At 40.9% G+C, this 21821-nt stretch overlaps 1 protein-coding gene across 5 annotated transcripts in view; it reads right to left on the reverse strand.

Annotated features, from left to right (window-relative positions):
- Positions 1–21821, reverse strand: part of CCDC152 (coiled-coil domain containing 152) — a 100558-nt gene that overhangs the window by 29320 nt on the left and 49417 nt on the right. For all 5 annotated transcript variants that reach the window (XM_056540785.1, XM_056540778.1, XM_056540768.1 and 2 more), the window contains exons 5-8: positions 20305–20369; positions 10466–10568; positions 6368–6495; positions 3427–3513 (exon numbers count right to left, since the gene is read on the reverse strand). In XM_056540785.1, the coding sequence (XP_056396760.1) occupies positions 3427–3513; positions 6368–6495; positions 10466–10568; positions 20305–20369 (383 nt within the window). The remainder of the gene's footprint in view (positions 1–3426; positions 3514–6367; positions 6496–10465; positions 10569–20304; positions 20370–21821) is intronic.

Here is a 21821-nt window from a genome sequence, read left to right on the forward strand (position 1 = left end):
ATCTCCAGATGCAGGGAACATTGGGAAAGAAAGCCACGGCAAAACTTAGAGTCCCCATCAAATTTATCCGGCAAGGATAGGCGTAGACCAGGAGCGGCCACTCGCTGCGGAGGAGGTGCAGGAGCTGGCGGAGGAGATGACTGCTGAAGCTGTGGTAGTAACTGCTGTAGCATAACGGTCAGTTGAGACAGCTGTTGGCCTTGTTGCGCTATCTGTTGTGACTGCTGGGCGACCACCGTGGTGAGGTCAGCGACAACTGGCAGAGGAACTTCAGCGGGATCCATGGCCGGATCTACTGTCACGATGCCGGCTGGCAGGTAGTGGATCCTCTGTGCCGGAGAGGGATTGGCGTGGACCGTGCTAGTGGATCGGTTCTAAGTCACTACTGGTTTTCACCAGAGCCCGCCGCAAAGCGGGATGGTCTTGCTGCGGCGGTAGTGACCAGGTCGTATCCACTAGCAACGGCTCACCTCTCTGGCTGCTGAAGATAGGCGCGGTACAAGGGAGTAGACAGAAGCAAGGTCGGACGTAGCAGAAGGTCGGGGCAGGCAGCAAGGATCGTAGTCAGGGGCAACGGCAGGAGGTCTGGAACACAGGCTAGGAACACACAAGGAAACGCTTTCACTGGCACAATGGCAACAAGATCCGGCAAGGGAGTGCAGGGGAAGTGAGGTGATATAGGGAAGTGCACAGGTGAACACACTAATTGGAATTACTGCGCCAATCAGCGGCGCAGTGGCCCTTTAAATCGCAAAGACCCGGCGCGCGCGCGCCCTAGGGAGCGGGGCCGCGCGCGCCGGGACAGGACCGAGGGAGAGCGAGTCAGGTACGGGAGCCGGGGTGCGCATCGCGAGCGGGCGCTACCCGCATCGCGAATCGCATCCCGGCTGGAAGCGGAATCGCAGCGCCCCGGGTCAGTGGATCTGACCGGAGCGCTGCAGTGGGGGAAGTGTAGCGAGCGCTCCGGGGAGGAGCGGGGACCCGGAGCGCTCGGCGTAACAATGAGGTAATTTGTATAGGAGGAGCTTTTCTCTATTTTTTGTAAGCTGTAAAATGAAATAATGAAAAATAAAAATTATAAAAAAAAGAAAAGAAATTATGGTGGAAAATAAGTATTTGGTCACTAATAAAAGATCAACACTTTGTTATATACCCTTTGATGGCAATGACAGAGGTCAAACGTTTTCTGTAAGTCTTCACATGGTTTTCACACACTGTTGCTGGCATTTTGGCCCATTCCTCCATGCAGATCTCTTCTAGAGCAGTGATGTTTTGGGGCTGTTGCTGACTTTCAACTCCCTCCAAAGGTTTTTCTGTTCTTCTTACAAAGCCACTCCTTCGTTGCCCAGGTGGGATTTGGAATCGTTGTCATGCTAAAAGACCCAGTCATGTTTCATCTTCAGTGCCCTTGCTGATGGTAGGAGTTTTCATTCAAAATCTCACAAAACATGGCCCCATTCATTCTTTCCTTTGCACGGATCAGTTGTCCTGGTCCCTTTGCTGAAAAAACAGCCCCCAAAGCATGATGTTTCCACCCCCATGCTTCACAGTAGGTATAGTACTCTTTACCAAAAAGTTCTACTTTGGTTTCATCTGACCATATGACATTCTCCCAATCCTCTTCTGGATCATCCAAATGCTCTCTAGCAAACTTCAGATGGGCCTGGACATGTACTGGCTTAAGCAGGGGGACACGTCTGGAACTGCATGATTTGAGTCCCTGGCGGCGTAGTGTGTTACTGATGGTAGCCTTTGTTACTTTGGTCCCAGCTCTCTGCAGGTCATTCCCTAGGTCCCCCCGTGTGGTTCTGAGATTTTTGCTCACCGTTCTTGTGATAATTTTGACACCATGGGGTAAGATCTTGTGTGGAGCCCCAGATCAAGGGAAATTATCAGTTGTCTTGTGTGTCTTCCATTTTCTAATAATTGCTCCCACAGTAGATTTTTTCATACCAGGCTGCTTGCCTATTGCAGATTCAGTCTTCCCAGACTGATGCAGGCCTACAATTTTCTGGTGTCCTTCGACAGATCTTTGGTCTTGGCCATAGTGGAGTTTGGAGTGTGACAGTTTGAGGTTGTGGACAGGTGTCTTTTATACTGATCACACTTCGGAATTTGTGAATGGAAAATCCGCTTGAAAATTTCCGCCTGAAGAATGGCGTTGCTCATTCTTCAGGCGGAAATACTCGTTGAACACATTGCTGTCCATTGGAGACAGATTCAGTCAGCCCTGGCCACACTTGGAATCTCCGAGCGGAGATTTTCTGCCCAGAGATTTCGCAGTGTGAACCTAGCCTTACAAGTCTGTGAGAGCCAGAAATCTTGCATGTTTATACCAAATATTTATTTTCCATCATAATTTGCAACTAAATTCTTTAAAAATCAGACAATGTGATTTTATGGATTTTTTTTCTCATTATGTCTCTCATAGTTGAGGTATACCTATGATGAAAATTACAGGCCTCTCTCGTATTTTTAAGTGGGAGAACTTGCACAATTGGTGGCTGACTAAATACTTTTTTGCCCCTCTGTAAGTCTTAACATGTCTTTACAGCACTCTCCTCAAGTAGAAACATTTTACTTTTGGTCCTGTAAAGAACTTTCTAACACATATATTGTAGCTATAATGATTACCATATCCACAACTATGAAATTATTTTGTTCTTTATTTTTATGGTCATATTCAAGAGATTAGATAATAGGGTCTGCCTTTTTTCCCCACAAACAGCTCCAATCCACAAGCTAGAGTCTTTTATTGAATCTCAGCCCTGTTCACTTTATGCAGTGGAACTGTTTCTAGAAAAAAATCTGATACAAATGAGTTTAGCTGCAAGAAGGTATGTCATGTGACCCATAAAGGACTCCTTGATTGCTACTTTTTTCAGTAATACAACAATTTTATAAAACATACCTAGGCATGCTGCATTTTTTAACAATTTTAACATTTTCTTCTCCAAAAAAACAAAAAACTATTTTTTTTTAAAGCAATTGTGTCTTCTTTTGTATTTAGGCATCTATGAGATGCCAATAGTAAGGCTAATGAAAGACAATGGCATTCTGTAAAGCTGTTACAAGCTTTCTCTACTACTTCTTTGCTATATTTGTATAGAGCAATAAGTCTCTTCTGTCCATTTTGACTTTTAACAAAAAAATTGATTATCAAGGAGCAATTTGTCTTGAGAATAATAATCTGCCGTTACAGACCTACACTGAATAAGCTCACCCAGAAACAGAAAACCTGTCGGTTCTGGACAACCACAGTAAACTTTTTCTCCCAGGAAGAATGGGCGATGTATCCCTGATTCTCCTATGTTAATCTTATAAATGTAGGACTTGTTACCTACTACCTGTAAATTCCAGAATGCTCTGTCCTTTATTACAATGTTTTATAGCTTGTTCATTATAAGGAAATGATCATGCAAATACCGTTCTATAGATGTTGTGAGATAAACTATTGGTATCTGGGTAGGATTTAGAATTCTTGCTCTGGATTCGTGCCAGTTTGGCATTAAACTGCAAAGACAAAAAGCAGAAAACTGTAGATTATACTCTAGGTTTACAAAATTCTAATATGTTGTTTCTACAGTTCCCATGCAGACCTATCATCTCTATGGTAACAGACTACAAACAATCTCTGGGTGGGGGGGGGGGGGGGGTTACTAATGGGTCATGTAAAGCTAGAAAAAATAATCAACAGACCTTTTCCCTATTTTCTATGTATACTGATGATAACCATTAATTACAAAGCGTAAAGGTGACAATAGTTTATTTTATAAAGCCTAATGTAGTTGTCTCCAGTTAAAGAGGATACACTGATAATTATCAATTCACACTGGTCCATTTATTTTCATTACTTAGGGTAAAACATAACCCATAACAACGGTTACAGACTTTGGATGGAACATTTCTGTACTAAATACATAGCTTACTAATATTTTAGTCGTTAACAAAAACCTTTTTATAAAATGTAGATTATACCATTATATGTATATTTGTAATATACATTAGTTAAAAAACGTGCATATTTTTTTCCCTACAGCTACTATCTGTGTGTCTCTGTGAGGAGTCCAAGTACAAGAAATGTGGATGGACAAGAAGGGCTCTGTACACTGAGGACAAGAAGGGCTCTGTACACTGAGGACAAGCAGGGCTCTGTACACTGAGGATAAGCAGGGCTCTTTGCACTGAAGACAAGCAGGGCTCTGTGCACTGAGGACAAGCAGGGCTCTGTGCACTGAGGAAAAGCAGGGCTCTGTACACTGAGGACAAGCACAGGGCTCTGTACTCTGAGGACAAGCACAGGGCTCTGTGCAGTGAGGACAAGCAGGGATCTGTGCACTGAGGACAAGCAGGGCTCTGTACACTGAGGACAAGCACAGGGCTCTGTACACTGAGGACAAGCAGGGCTCTGTGCACTGAGGACAAGCAGGACTCTGTACACTGACAACAAGCAGGGCTCTTTACACTGAAGACAAGCAGGGCTCTGTGCACTGAGGACAAGCATGGCTCTGTGCACTGAGGACAAGCAGGGCTCTGTACACTGAGGACAAGCAGGGCTCTGTGCAGTGAGGACAAGCAGGGATCTGTGCACTGAGGACAAGCAGGGCTCTGTACACTGAGGACAAGCACAGGGCTCTGTACACTGAGGACAGGCAGAACTCTGTACACTGAGGACAAGCAGGACTCTGTACACTGAGGACAAGCAGGACTCTGTACACTGAGGACAAGCAGGGCTCTGTACACCGAGGACAAGCAGGGCTCTGTACACCGAGGACAAGCAGGGCTCTGTACACTGAGAACAAGCAGGGCTCTGTACACTGAGGACAAGCAGGGCTCTGTGCACTGAGGACAAGCAGGGCTCTGTAGACTGAGGACAAGCAGGGCTCTGTACACTGAGGACAAGCAGGGCTTTGTGCAGTGAGACTCTATGACATGCTCCTGGCTCACACAGCAGGATGATTGACAAGCCAGGAGCCTCCACAGAGCCCTGCTTTTCCTGCCCTCACTTCCTGTATTTGGTCTTCACAAGCAGTAGCTGCAGGGGCAGCATTCTTGCACCCAAAAATATTTAAAAAACATTTAAACAATGTATATTACAAGTATACATATAATAGTATTATCTACATTATATCAAATGTTTTAGTTAACGACAGGTACACTTTAAATAAAGGGCCATTTGCATCCCTCAACATGCTTCATGTCAACACAGGCAGAAATACAAATTTTATGCAAACTTTACATAAGCTCTGTCCTGATTGTAATTCTGTGTGCTGGATAATTCAAAGGAAACAAAACAGTTGGCAAACATACAATGTAAAATAGTTATGTATTCTTCACAGTCCGGAATAGAAAGGATATACCTGGAACTGCTGTTTTAAGGAGGTTATCCAGCCAACCAAACTTATCCCCTCCTACCCGTTCAGCCAGCAAAAAATCCTCCACATCAGGTGGTGATACTTGCTAATCACTGCTTAAGGCAAGAAATCATTACATGAAGAGGAAGAAAGCAGCAGAACACTCACTGTTAGGCCATGTTCACAAGTCTAAATTTCCATTCTGAATTCTGCATTAGAATTTGGCATGGAAATTCTGCTGCAGCAGTTGAATTCAACGGGATTCTGCTGCTCTGCGCAGGTGTTTCTGGCACAGAAATTCTATTTTCCGTGTCCACACAAAGAATGAACACTTTCATTCTTTGTGCAGAGTCCACACAGAATACATAGCTGTCTATTAGAGGGCGCATTCCTGGGAGTTCCTTGCGCTGGCTCCCACAGTGTCCCGAATGTCCGCACAGAGGTTTTACGTGTGGACATTCTGAAGTGTAAACATAGCCTTAGATGCTTATATGGGTGATAAGTAATATGGCTTCCACCCCGGTTCTTACCATGGTAGGAGCCACACGATTCAGTCAAAATACCATTTCTAGGTCTTGAAAGGAGCCATCAACAGCTATTACTGAATGAAGCAAGTTGGATTATGCTTCTAGGTGCAACGGGACCGCTAGGTCTAAATTACCAAAATTGGATTAACATGTTCCTCTAAAGTGTTTCATGTTAAGCTATGCTTTTGTTTTTAAAACATGTACATTTCTAACTACATTTACTTGATGTTGTCCACTTACTCAAACACAGATCTGTATGGATAAAGTTAGTATGGGCCAGATGAATTCTTGATTGAGTGAAATGGCCAGCACCCAGGAAAGTCCCCCTTCACCTTTCTGCCTTTTTTTCCCCTGCTTTCTATGTGATGCTACTCATCTCGGATGATCTGATGGTAAGTGCTTCACTTCTATCTTCTTCTTGATTAGAAGACTTATGTATTCTTGTTAATATGTGCAAGTCCTTCTCATAGTAATGCTTGTAAGTACCTCTATTTGCTGTTTGATCATCTCTTTCTGCTTTTCTTTCTCTTGAGTTCGTAGCTGTATCCATAGATCTGATATTTCCTTGTCCTTTGTTGACAGAAGATTATGTTTCTCTTCTTCTTTAGTCAGTACTGTAAGTATAACATCTTACTGTAAGATTGATAATACCTTTCACTGGCTTAGCCATAGATCAGACTTACAAATGCTCATCTATTGCCAAGCTAAAATAATGCACTAAAATAAGGATAAGCCAGCATGGCAGTTCTTGACTGTTACATGACCAGGCTTACACACTTTATAATAAGAAAGCAACATAATAATTTTTGGTCCGGCAAAAAAAATGGTGAAAAATTGGACGTAAAAATTTTACATTTAAGTTAAAGTACAGCTTTACAAAAAAAGGGTTAAAAACCTGATTTAAAAAATTGATGTAACTGGTAATAACAGATGATAACAGATGAACATCGGGTTTTTTAAGAAAAATAACATTAAAAATAACGAATGATGGTCATCAGTTATAATCCGTTATTACCAGTTATTGCATCCGGGATTTTTTCATCCGTTATTGTAAAATAATGGCAGTGAAAAAGCAGGATGATAACTGTAGTGTAAAAGGGGCCTAACATACATATTACATAAGGTTTAAAAAAGACCTGAGTCCATCGAGTTCAACCTAAATCTCTAATGAGTCCCTACTGAGTTGATCAAGAGGAAGCCAAAAAAAAAACCTCATACTCGAGGTAGAAATTCCTTCCCGACTCCAAATATGGCAATCAGAATAAATCCCTGGATCAATGTACTGTCCCTATAAATCTATTATCCATAACCTTTAATGTTATTGCTCTCCAAAATGCATCCAGGCCCCTTTTGCCCTGTAAATGTACAGTATCTCACATGAGTACACCCCTCACATATTTGTAAATATTTTATTATATGTTTTCATGGGACAACACTGAAGAAATGAAACTCTGCTACAATGTAAAGTAGTGAGTCACATCCTGTATAACAGTGTTTAAAGTGGTACTCCGGTGGAAAACTATTTTTTTTTTTAATCAACTGGTGCCAGAAAGTTAAACAGATTTGTAAATTACTTCTAAATTTTAATCCTTCCACAGAGGAAGTTCTTTTTGTTTTTAATTTCTTTTCTGTCTGACCCCAGTGCTCTCTAAAGGGGTATTCCAGGAATAAAAAAACATGCCTTTTTTCTTTCAAAGACCTCTTCCTGTTTGTCTCCAGTTTGGGTGTGGTTCTGCAGCTCAGTTCCATCGAAGTGAAGGGAGCCAAGTTGTAATACCACACCCAAAGTGGAGACAAGGAGGGTGCTGTCTTTGAAAGAAAAAATGCCTGTTATTTGATTCCTGGAATACCCCTTTAATGTTGTGTCCACTCAAAATAAATCAACACACAGCCATTAATGTCTAAACCTTGGCAACAAAAGTCAGTACACTCCTTAGTGAAAATGTCCAAATTGGGCCCAAAGTGACAATATTTTGTGTGGCCAACATTATTTTCCAGCACTGCCTTAAGCATGGACTTCATCAAAGGTTGCTGTTGAAGTTCTCTTCCACTCCTCCATTAGGACATCACAGAGCTGGTGGGTGTTAGCACTTATAGAGGCCCAGACCATAACACTCCCACCATCATGCTTGACTATAGGCAAGACACACTTGTCTTCGTGCTGATCATTTGAATGCTGCCACACACTTGACACCATCTGAATCAAATAACTTTATTTTGGTCTAATTGTCTTCAGCAAACTGTTTGCAGCCTTTCCTGTCTTGACCACGTGCACTAAACTTCTGTGGAACCTATAAAACCTGTCCTGTGAAACCGAGGTCTTGCCTACTGTACTTCAGCTCAGTTTTAGGGTCTTGGCTCTTCTTACAGTTCTTTGTCATGAGGTGCCCTGTTGAACTTTCATTAATTTGGACATTTCCTTTTAGGGGTGTATTTACTTTTGAACTTTTGCATAGTTTTGCCTTTTTGATCACACATATTGTCCCTTAAATGGTATCATACAATATTGGGGGGGAAAAAAAGAAAAACCATAATAAACCATGGGCACATGCTGTACAGAAATCTCCGAAAAATGAATCAATTAGTCAAGTAAACCTGGATAGAAGCCTAAATCTAGGCATACAGTATCTCCATTGGTCATTATTCAGAAGGAAAAACTCAGGGGAGAGGGAGATTTGCTTTTTTAACTCTTTTTTAATTAAACTTTAATTTTACAGTCATCTATAGTATATTAAGACAGACTGTCCCACATGCTGTCAATGAAAGATATTCTTATATGCTAATGGTATATAGGAGTACAACCTAATACTGGAAGGCGTAGTAACATCTCTCCATCATCAGCCAATACACTGGATAAATGTAAACACATAAAGGGTACTCTGGCATAAAATATATATATATATTTTTTTTTTTTTTTTTTTTTTTTTTAAACATAACCAGGCTGTCTGCTTAAAAAATAAAAAGTTATACTTCCTCCCCGCTCCCCCACTGTCTCTGTTATCGCTGCTCCTGGTCTTCGCCACAATGTGATATAACAGGGCATAAACAGCATAAACATACCAGAAGTATTAAATATATGGTATATCTGTATTAGTACAAAAAATAACTACAAATATTACAAAAAAGCACACTGATTAAAACCAATTAAAACTCAGGAAGGGCAAGAAGGACTCTAAGACCCATCCCTCAACCATGGAGGGGATCCCAAACTAATGGGATCTCCCCTCAGGGACAACAACTTCCTCCTATAAGTAAGGATGTAACACTATCTCCATGCACAGACAATTGTGTCTTTACAATAATATAACTGTATACAATACCTTAAACCCCCTGTGCCACTTTATTCCCCCTGTTCCTTGTGCCAAATCATCCCCCTCACTCCCTGTGACACATCATGTCCCCTTGATCCCCCCGTGCAATTTCATTCTCCCTTTATTACCATCTGTGCAAATTAATCACCCCCTCTTTACCACCCCCTGTGGTATTTCATCCCCCCCCCTCACCCGTTGGGCAACATCACTTTTCCCTTTCCCTCCTCCCCCTGTTGTTCTTCTTAGCAGGCTCAGGTGCAGCGGCTCTCAGCAGGTTTTCCTGATGTCCCCTATGAGCAGTAGTGGCTGCCAGCAGTGACGAGTCACACTACTGACATCACTTGTCAGTGCCCACAGCTGCCACTGTTGCTCTTAGTAAGTGCAGTGCAGAGGACGTCAGGAGAACATCATACCCGCAGAGAGCCTCTGCACCTGAGCCTGCTGGTCAGGTAAGAAGAAGAACAGGGGGAAGAGGGAAGGGGAAAAATGATGTGGTACAAGGGGGGAAGGGACAATAATTTGTCAGAGTACAGGGGGAACAAAGTGGCACAGGGGGAATAAAGGGGAAATGAAATGGCACAGGTGGGATAAAGGGGGGAAAGAACAGAGGGTAAGAACAGGGGAATAAAATGGCACATGGGGGTTCAAGGGGAAATCATGTGACACAGGGGGTAATAAGGGGGGATGATTTGGCACAGGGAAAATAAAGTGGCACGGGGGGATTGGGGGGGGGTTAAATTATGTGGCCAGTGGATGTACAGACGCAGGAGACCACTGTTCAAACAGCGGTCTTCTGCTTCTGTACTGGGGCTGCTGCGGGGGGGGGGGGGGGGTGCACCCTGGGAGCCCAGGCCCCTTACTGGGGTATTGGCTGTACCCCCTGACGGTGGCCCTGTGTAAAAGGTAGGGCTGGCCCATAAGCCTGTTTGTCCCCTATTGGGTGTGTTTTGTCCCCTATTGTGAGTCTTTTGTCTGCTATTGGGAGTGTTGTATCCCCTATTTTGTGTGTCCGCGTCTGCTATTTGGAGTGTTCCCATCTTCGGAAGGGTACAAATACATTCAGTCTTATGGGACTCTGCAGGTAAATAAATAACTGTCCCCAATTGGGAGTTGTCCCTTTTGTGAAATTTGTCCCCACAGCTGTGCCTAACTAAGTAGGGGGCACCTCACAGTTTGACAAGCAGCTGATAAGAGATTTTCCTTAAATTTTATGAAAAACATCATTATAATATTATACTATATTGTATAAGCAAAGCATTGTAGAAAAACCCACATTTCTCCTCCATTTCACGCTGGATCTTTTGCACTTGAGCCATGGAATTTTCCTCCTTTTTTCTCATTTCATTCATGAGTGAGTCTATATTTTTCTTATACTCCTAAAAAGAGTGCATCAGATTCAAAATGTTCAGTACAAGGAGCCTGTAAGGGATCATGGACCACAAAACAAAATCTAAACTACATATCTAATGCAAAACTAATAAAATGTTGCTGGAAATGACCCTGTAGAGAAGTCCCCTTACTTCTTGTTTTATTATAGGTCATTGTTCTCTCTCTTCTATTAGCAAAGAGTAAATACTACTGCTAGAGTCACATAGGAATGTACTGTACTGGTGGTTGTAGCAGCAAGTGGACATCAGGCCGTGGTGGACTGGTGGTAGTTATAGTAGCCAGCAGACATCAGGCAGTGGTGGACTGGTGGTAGTTATAGTAGCCAGCAGACATCAGGCAGTGTTGGACTAGGGTTGGACTAGGGTAGTTGTAGCAAGGTCTTGTAATATTGCTCCATGTGGTTAAGTAGAGCCGTAATTCTTAAAGGGGTACTCCGGTGGAAAACAAACATTTTAAAATCAACTGGTGGCAAAAAGTTAAACAGATTTGTAAATTACCTCTATTAAAAAAACCTTAACCCTTCCAGTACTTATCAGCTGCTGTATGCTACAGAGAAAGTTGTATAGTTCTTTTCTGTCTGACCACAGTGCTCTCTGCTGCCACCTCTGTCCATGTCAGGAACTGTCCATATATGTCCATATATGGATAGTTCCTGACACTGACAGAGGTGTCAGCAGAGAGTAATGTGATCAGACAGAAAAGAACTATACAACTTTCTCTGTAGCAGAGAGGTTGTATAAGAAGACTGAATACGATAGAACAATTATGGACAGGATAAATCTTTTTTTTCTAGTTAAAGATCACAGTTGTTTATGCTGTTTAGAACATCAATTCTATTTGACTTGTTTTTGCCATTAATTGCTCTTAAAGGAGTAAAGTGATAACCTAGGTGGTGTTAGTAAATGAAATTTGTTCTTGGGGTTATGGTATTGAGTCATTTTCTGGTTTGTCCAAATGGTTTAATTGAATTCAGCTCTCGGCATCTACTTGTTTTCAATGTGCTCATCATATAAATATCTGGATTATCTTCAAACAGAACAATGCTGTTTAGTTCTGAGCTGCTTATAACCACTGAGCCACTTGTCTTGTAATCATTCATCAGGAATGTTATTGCGATAGAAGTCTTAGTTTTATTTACTGAGATAATGTCTGTTGTTTTGTTTAATAATTATTATACTCACAGAGAATTGCTCCTAAAACCAAACATTCCCCAGTAACTATAGGTTTAAAGGGATTCTCTGCTTACGACATTCCCTATTTGTTAGAAGGAGCTCTTAACAGAAGTAGTATCATTTTACCCTGCTGAAACTCCCAGCGATCAACGGTAATCACCAAGGATGGATTGTTGAGTTGTGTAGTTGGTAGTAAATGCTGTGGATCTAGCAGTGGAGATCCGGCTAGCATTAGTTTATCTGACACAATGGCCCTTATTTACTAAGAGTGTTGTGTAGGTTTCTTTGTGAGTTTTAATTCCCTACAATTTATTTTCCACGGTATTTACTAAAGTTTTCCTACATTTTCCACGTTCCCTGCACTTTGCTTTTTTTTTTACACATGCTCTGATCTGTAGGGTTTTCTTCAGCTCAAATCCACCACATTTTCTGTGAAAACCTTAGTAAATATGTTGGGTTTTTGTGAAAATGTCGGGAACAGGCCCCTTTTCGGTGACCACGACTCCTTTTAGGGTTTTCTTAGAAAAATAGAGAGTAAGTTGTGTTTTTTCAATTCTGGCGCAAATTCTGGTGCAAATTCTGGTACAACATCTGGCGCAGACAGAATTTCTGGCGCAATGCGACAGAATCTGGCGCACAACCCAACAAAACATGTCGGGTTTGCAATAGTAAATGAGGGCCAATGTGTATGAGAGGCTATCTGCTTGCGGAATCCGTGGATCTATCTACGTTATAGAATTCACGTGGGCTTCCAAAGAGGAGAGGATATTTGTTGTTACTATGCTATTAACTTATTGGATGATGATTATTTATTTTGAATAAACAATAAGTGGAACATCGGAGATCTCCTATCTAAGTGGGTTATTCCCTAAATGGGCTATTTTTGACTAAGGGATATTATCTACATCAGGAGATCCAGAATCACCCTTGGTTTATTGACTGCAAGTAAATATGGTTTGGTCCGCAAAGAAGATTATTTGTATAGTGAACATTATACTGTGATTTTACCTATATATTTGCCCCTTTCCTTACAAAAACCACACATCTGTTTACATGATATTATGAGGAATGATGACATCAATGTGGTGGACCACCGAGTGAAATGGCGGGACCACGGGCGTAGCGGTGTGAGTGGTGGGATCAGATGGTATTAACCCTGGGGGCTGGATGGTATTAACCCCTAGTGTTCATGACGCCAGTGTGGTTTTTGGGTTCTGGAACACCATACACCCGGATTCTCCGCTAGCCCAATTGCTGGAAGTGAAATGAGAGTCCACAACCAGCTATGGTCAAACAGAGGCTTTACTGAGTAGAAGACAGGTGTAATTATCTTCACAGCTAAGGCCAGAATTCCCAGATAGGTGGCCAGGACCCAGAGGACCTCGCAGCTTGTTAGACCAATATATTTGTCGTTAACTTGACTTGAAATTAGACTTGACTTGACTATGTGCAGGACTTGGCTAGTTTCAGTGACAGCAGACATAGACTTGAGACTTATTGGAGAGACTGTAGCTTTTGTGGCCTTCCAGATGCTGATCACTTGCACTGAGATCTCTGGTGGTTTCTGTCTCAGCAAAGGTTTAGATGGAAAAAGTTGCAGAAAGAGAAAATGGAAATTAATCGCACTCACCACAATAGTAGCCCCAAAATTGTAGCTCTATATTCCAAAAACAGTTGAAGCAGCATACAGAGGAATGGCAATGGGAGTGAGAGCAGCCGCTCTCAAGATTTAGGGGCACAGAGGGAAGTGGCAACTAGTTTTGCGTCAGCCGACGCTTCTTCCGGCCAGGTGTGTGCGTCTCCTCCTAAAGGAAGTAACACTTTTCTAGGCATAATAGACAACATGTGACTTGTGTCCTAAATATAACATGATGTGCAAAAATAGTGAAAAATATATTAAAAATAAGGGTTAAAACCAATGTAAGCAAAAGAGAAACACAAATAGCAGACTCACAAAAATTGCAGAAAAATCATTGCTTTCATTTAACCCCACAGGGCTAGTAGCATCAAGTTTAATTATCTAAAGCGGAGGGGAGGGAGGGGTTAGAATAGTTAATAGGAATAGGCTTCATAGGAAAATAAAACTTACATCCTTGAATCCCATTAACCCCAATAACATAAAGGATGGAAATGTAAAGTGTATGTTCACAAATGCCAGAAGCCTAGCAAATAAAATGGGGGAGCTTGAGGCCTTGATACTGGAGGAACATATTGATATAGTTGGGGTCACTGAGACATGGCTGGACTCCTCGCATGACTGGGCTGTCAATCTGCAGGGGTTTATATTGTTTCGCAAGGATAGAATGAACAGAAAAGGTGGTGGAGTCTGTCTGTATGTAAGAAGTGGTATGAAAGTCAATGTGAACGATGCCATAGTGTGTGATGATTTTGAGGAGGTGGAATCACTGTGGGTAGAATTACAAAAGGAGGGAAATACTGAAAAAATAATATTTGGGGTAATCTACAGACCCCCTAATATCACTGAAGAGATAGAAGTTCGGCTTCATAAACAAATAGAGAGGGCCGCCCGGGCAGGTACAGTGGTAATAATGGGAGATTTTAACTATCCAGATATAGATTGGGGTCCGGGGTTGGCTAAAACTACAAAGGGGCGTCAATTCCTAAATTTATTGCAGGATAATTTTATGGGCCAGTTTGTGGAGGACCCAACAAGAAGTGATGCCTTGTTGGATCTGATCATTTCCAACAACGCAGAGCTGGTTGGTAATGTAACTGTGCGGGAAAACCTTGGTAATAGCGACCGCAATATAGTTACTTTTGACTTAAAATGTAGAAAACAAAGACAGGCGGGGAAGGCAAAAACATATAACTTTAAAAAGGCAAACTTCCCTGGGCTGAGGGCTGCACTACAGGATATAGACTGGGGGGAGGTGTTGTCAAATACTGATACAGAAGGTAAATGGGACATCTTTAAATCAACTCTAAATAACTATACAGCTAAATATATACCAAAGGGGAACAAATATAAACGATTAAAACTAAATCCTACATGGCTGACAAATGATGTTAAAAGAGCAATAAATAGCCTTCAAAAAATACAAATCTGATGGGTCAGCGATAACATTTAAACAGTACAAAGAGCTTAATAAAATCTGTAAAAATGTAATAAAACAGCAAAAATTCAAAACGAGAGACAGGTGGCCAAAGAAAGCAAAACTAATCCTAAATATTTTTTTAGATATATAAATGCAAAAAACCCAAGGACAGAGCATGTAGGACCCATTAATAATGATAATGGGGAGGTTGTCACAGGCGATCAAGAGAAAGCGGAGCTACTGAATGGGTTCTTTAGTTCTGTATACACTATGGAAAAAGGAGCTGACATTGGCCAGGTCAGTGCTGGTAACACATCATGTAATGTACTGAACTGGCTTAATGTAGAGATGGTACAAGGTAAGTTAAGTAATATAAATGTAAGCAAATCTCCAGGGCCAGATGGATTGCACCCAAGAGTTCTTAGAGAGGTAAGTTCAGTAATATCTGTACCCCTGTTCATGATATTTAGAGATTCTCTGGTGTCTGGTATTGTGCCAAGGGACTGGCGCAAGGCGAATGTGGTGCCAATCTTCAAAAAGGGCTCTAGGTCTTCCCCAGGAAACTATAGACCAGTAAGTTTAACGTGCATTGTGGGTAAATTGTTTGAAGGACTTATAAGGGATTACATACAGGAATACATAGGGGATAATTGTATTATAAGTGATAGCCAGCATGGGTTTACTAAGGATAGAAGTTGTCAAACCAATCTAATTTGCTTTTATGAAGAGGTGAGTAGAAGCCTTGACAGAGGAATGGCTGTGGATATAGTGTTTCTGGATTTTGCTAAAGCATTTGATACTGTCCCTCATAGACGTCTGACAGGTAAGTTAAGGTCTTTGGGTTTGGAAATTTTAGTTTGTAAATGGATTGAACACTGGCTCATGGATCGTACCCAGAGAGTGGTGGTCAATGATTCGTACTCTGATTGGTCCCCGGTTATTAGTGGTGTACCCCAAGGTTCAGTACTGGGCCCGCTGTTGTTTAATTTATTTATCAATGATATAGAGGATGGTATTAACAGCTCTGTTTCTATCTTTGCAGATGACACCAAGCTTTGTAGCACGGTACAGTCTATAGAGGATGTGCATAAGTTACAAGATGACTTGGATAAACTAAGTGTCTGGGCATCCACTTGGCAAATGAGGTTCAATGTGGATAAATGTAAAGTTATGCATCTGGGTACTAATAACCTGCATGCATCGTATGTCTTAGGGAGGATTAAACTGTCAGAGTCACTGGTAGAGAAGGATCTGGGTGTACTTGTAGATCACAGACTACAGAATAGCATGCAATGTCAGGCTGCTGCTTCCAAAGCAGGCAGGATATTGTCATGTATCAAAAGAGGCATGGACTCAAGGGACAGGGACATAATACTCCCCCTTAATAAAGCATTGGTACGGCCTCACCTGGAATATGCTGTTCAGTTTTGAGCACCTGTCCATAAAAGGGACACTGCGGAGTTGGAAAGGGTGCAGAGACGCGCGACTAAACTAATATGGGGCATGGATCATCTTAGCTATGAGGAGCGATTAAAGGAGTTACAATTGTTTAGTCTTGAGAAGAGACGTTTAAGGGGGGATATGATAAACGTATATAAGTATATTAATGGCCCATACAAAAAATATGGAGAAAAACTGTTCCAGGTTAAACCCCCCCAAAGGACGAGGGGGCACTCCCTCCGTCTGGAGAAGAAAAAGTTTAGTCTCAAGGGGCGACACGCCTTCTTTACCGTGAGGACTGTGAATTTATGGAACGGTCTACCTCAGGAACTGGTCACAGCAGGAACAATTAACAGCTTTAAAACAGGATTAGATACATTCCTGGAACAAAATAACATTAATGCTTATGAAGAAATATAAAATCCCATCCCTTCCCCAATATCGCGCCACACCCCTACCCCTTAATTCCCTGGTTGAACTTGATGGACATATGTCTTTTTTCGACCGTACTAACTATGTAACTATGTAAAGTGCCTCTTTTTTTTTGTCTATGCGTTCTAGCAGCGCAAATTTCAGACCTTCAGTCCTGCCTCCATGATGTTCAATCATATGTGAGACAAAACGGGGAGACCCTTATTATAGTTTTTAAAGAATAAAGATGTTCACGCATGCGGATAAATAATTTTCTTTTAGTCTTACCGACATAATAACATTTGCAGGGGCACATTATGCAATAGACGATAAAAGTAGATTGACAGATAATGAACTGGTTGATAAAAATGTTGATACCACCTAATACAAAGTTTCTCTTTGATATATAATGATGGCAAAAATTGCAATTTTTACAAGGAAAATTTCCTTTTGGCAAACAGTTTTTCAACCAAGTTTAATTTTTTTTGTTGATTTTCTGTTTACCCTTTTTTAAGTAATCATCAATAGTCCGAGATTTTCTGAAGGTGACGATCGGCTTCTCTTTTGCTTGTGTCCCCAGATCAACATCTTGTTCAATCATGAACTAATTATCATGTGTCGATTGTTGTTCTTTTGGTTTTTATTTCTAGGCTTTAGTAATTCTTCACGTGATTTTTTCTCTGCTTTATTGAAAGCCTTACTGAGGACTGTTGAAGGATAGCCCGCTCAAGAAAGCGAGACGTAAATGCTTGTGCTTGTTCAAGAAATTTTGCATGGTCACTGTTAGCTTGTTTTAAATGTAAATATTGACTATATGGTATATTATGTTTTATGTAACTGGGGTGTGAACTCTGGTAGTGAAGCAATACATTTTTAGCTATATCTTTGCGAAAACTGGAAGTATGCAAGGAATCGCATATTATTTCTAGTCAAATATCAAGAAAATCAAGTGATTTTCCACCAAAGTGGCTAATAAAAAGCATATTTACTGTATTGATGTTCTTCAAAAAAAGTACAGAATTGGAATAATCATCAGAAGAGCTATCTCATAACATTAATACGTCGTCCATGTATCTTAAATAATATTTGATGTATCTGATGAAGGGGTTAATTGAGGAAACAACATTCCTGTTCAAATATCAATATAAATACATTTGCATAAGTGCATGATACCATGGGCCTGCCTGTATCAATGCTCCTCATGCAAAAAAGTGTTATTACTCAACACAAAATGTAGAGACTTGCTGACAAAATCAAAAAAAAATTGAGACTTGTTAGTGCCATTAAGAAAGGTAGCCATAGCCTGTACACCCGCATCGTGGGAGATGCAGGTGTACAGGCTTTCTATGTCGAGAGATACTAGTTGGTATGAATCCTGCCAAAGAAAGTCATCAAAAGCGGTAAGTAGTTCACTGGCGTCCTTTAGTAAGGTAGGAATGCCCCTCAATAGTGGTGAAATGAGCCATTCTAGATAGCTGGATAAGGCTTCGGTTGGAGAGCCGATGCCACCTATAATGGGTGTACCAGTGAGGTTTCTAAGACTTTTATGGACCTTGGGCAAGACATATTTTGGCAGGTTTTTCAGCTGTTTTAAAACTAATAGTGGACTTTATGGCATGTCGTCGTAACAAGGATCTAAGATGGTCTAATATACATCTAGTGGGACTTAGAAATAGTTTTTAGTATGTAGAACGATCATTAAGGTGTCAGTGTAATTCGTTATTATACGCTATAGTACTCCATATTACTGTTGCACCCCCTTTATCTGCCTTGGAAATATGCAAGGCTTCTTGTGAACTGAGTCATTTCATGGCTGTTATTTCACCGCTTGATAGATTATCAACCGAAGAAGGATATATAAGCGCTTGTATATCTTTATGTATAGCGTTATGGAAAAGGGCAATGTTGCTGCCAGGAGTGATTGGAGGAGTGTTCCACCGGCAGTCCACTAACCTGGATGCATAAGCGGATTCTTATTGCTCAGCAGTGCCTGGGAGCTACTTTTCTTTTTTTCTTATGTGTCTTAGATGGAAGAAGACTGAACTGTAATGGACGCCCCTTTATATAGTGGGGGGCTGGACTAAAGCCCATTGGTCAAGCTGCGGGTCGTAGGTTAAGCTGGTGAACTCTGGGAGAACATGTGACAACAAATCCTGTGACTGCATAACATAACTTGTGACTGACTTACACAGGTCCTTGAGACCTCCCACAGGTCCTCTATACGACCTATACATATGGATCCTGGCTAGGTATTAAAGTGACACACACACCTTTATAAAACCAACAGGGGAGACCTTGCAGGGAAGCACCCAGGTCACTGAGAGACTCAACCTGACAAGGCCTAAGGGTAGTACAGGACCATGTCCTGTACTGGGACATCACATTAATATGAAGCCACATCCAGAGATATGCAAATATGATCTACCATGATTCCTCTATGAGACTCTGTATTACCATATTGTATTGTTATGTCTTGCATTTTGTCAGCATTTCTTGCTTATATGTTGCAGACATATGTACATTACATCTTTGTGTACCTTGAAATAATCTCATGCAAATACACATCTAATTCTCCACATTCAAACCACTACAATAATCCTCTGATGAACCGTATTATAATGCATACTAATTGTACAGGGAAAGGCGTCGGAAAGTTTTGGATTAACAATTAAGAGGATGTCTAGATTAGAGTTCTCTTTTTTTGAATGCCAACCAATTTACATGTATCTGCAATCATTACTTTTGATATATATTTTTTGTAAAAGGGTTTTAACGACAGTTTGTAATAAAGATTTAAAATTGTTTGTTATTTTTCTGGTGATTGCCATAGTTTGAACTTAGGAGTCCAATTTGTCAGTGAAGGTGTAATCAGCAAGGAAACCTGGCTGTTCTGTCTCCCTGCAGCGCCACCACAGCGGAATTAAGCATTACACAGTGTCTATTCAAAATAATGAGTTGTTTTTATAATGCAGGACAGGGCAAGAGATAAAGATTCTGAATACAGAAACCCCTCTATTAACTCTGATTATTCTTTAAGCAGGTTGTCTGGAATCTCTTCAATAGGGTCTGTTTTTTTTTTTTTTTTTTAATGGTGCTATTCTTGCCTGAAAATAAAGAGATACAGGTTCCTGTGACATTTCCCCTGCATTCTTGACCACTTATTGTGTAGGTAGCTACAGCACCATTACATAATAGTGTTAAGAATCAGTCTTTCCTTATATACCCATATTTTTGGACTGATGTCATGTGTATATTCCATCTTTAGAAAGTAGGCTTTTCATTGAGGCTTCTGGGAAAGTTGTTGGACATACCCACTGGGAGTAGTGAACGAGCCATCCAACATTATCAGAAGTAGTTATATCTGTATTATGCCTATCATGCAATTGTGGGTTGCTGCATGATACTTCTGCTTTGGGCAATGCATTGGTTGGTGAACACTGTCATTCACCAGGTCTCTTCCAGTTCATGTTGTAGTGCGAGGACATGATTGGTAGCCAATATTTGTATACGTAAAATTTTTTAAATAGTATAGTAGTCCTATATTCTACATACACAAAAGAAAAACCTTTTTTGAAAAATTTGCATTGTAGAACAAAAAATGATGGTGTTTTTTTTTTTTTTTTACAAAATAACTAAAGAGGCACCTGTGTAACATCTTGTAACTTTTCCTCCAAGGTATTTACTTTCTTCTTAAGGTTGGAATTTTCATCTAAATTGGAACATAACCATAGAAGATTGTTACATGTAACATATAGATACATTATAAAACATGTTTTAAGGGGTATGCCAGGATTTTTTTTTATTTGACTATGCTACAGGGGCTGTAGAGTTAGTGTAGTTCATAATATAGTGTCTGTACCTGTGTGTGATGGTTTTCTCACAATTCTTATGTGATTTTCACCCCAATATTTATTTTTAACAGCATATGGCCGAGACCTGACTGACTAGTCAGCTGATGACAGGGAGCCTGTCTGCTTCAATGGGTGGAGTGATTGCTTGGTGGGAGAGAGATCAATCTGCAACTAATGCAACAGCTGTAGGCACCCTGATTGAAAACCACAGGTCCTTTGAATGGATGCAGCTCATATATGTTTCAATGGGTGGGGTGGCTGATGTGTGGGAGGGAGGGAAATGGAATTATGGGATTTGTAGGCAAAAAAGAAAACTCAAAAAGGAAATACCAGTTAACAAAAAAGCTAGCCACAGTGTTATGGTAATCTCACAACATAGCCATTTAGCCCAAAGACAAGCGCAGATCCTTCCTAAGCATGTCCATTACTGTCTGGCAGGTACGTACTAAAATCACCTTATGGTGGAGAACCCCTTTAAGAGTGACTAATGTTTACCAGATGACACAACTGCATTGTTGCAAAGTAAAAGCAATACTGGGATGTAATAAATAAAGGGCAGCATTGATAATCACATTTTTGGACCGTATAAGTTTTTGTTGCAAGACTGAAACTGCAGAAGACCACAGTTTTTAATCCAGCAACAAAAACTGACACAGTCCAAAAATGAGCCGACCGGAGATCACTAGCGGACTCCGTCCAGCTCATTGAAATGAATGGGGTGCGGCACAGGTCGTATGCTTGAATCGTGATGTGAATGCAGCCTTACACCAGTAGAAGTTTCAGTTTAGTTTTTTATATATATATATATATATATATATATATATATATATATATATATATATATATAGATGCTCAGGCTGTCTGCCATAAAAAAAAAAAAAGAAAACAAAGTCACCTCCCATTACTTACGCTCCCCTGCTGCCTTTCAGTATTGCTGCACCTGTCTTCGGTGAGATCCTCTTCCTTATGTAAGGGGTCAAAGCATGACAGAGCAGGCCACAGCAGTGTCCTTCTCAGCTAGTGAATGGCTGAATGTGGCATATTTAGCCCTGGCCCTGGATTTCTTTCTGGTGGTGGCACTCAGTACCTCACATTGCCCCTCAGCAACCACATTTATTTTTCTTAAAAAAAATTGATAAATCTGGGCCCTTGATAGCATATACTGTACTGACATGTACTGAGTGCACTGTCAATATGTAAGATGGTAATACCTCTTTGGCTATGTTAACACATTTATATGTGTATTTTGAAGCATAAAATGCTCATGTTATGCTTTTGAAGTACCCATTTTATATCTGTAATCCATGTTT

The sequence above is a fragment of the Hyla sarda genome, chromosome 1 (assembly GCF_029499605.1).
Source record: "Hyla sarda isolate aHylSar1 chromosome 1, aHylSar1.hap1, whole genome shotgun sequence".
Taxonomy (NCBI): Eukaryota; Metazoa; Chordata; class Amphibia; order Anura; family Hylidae; genus Hyla; species Hyla sarda.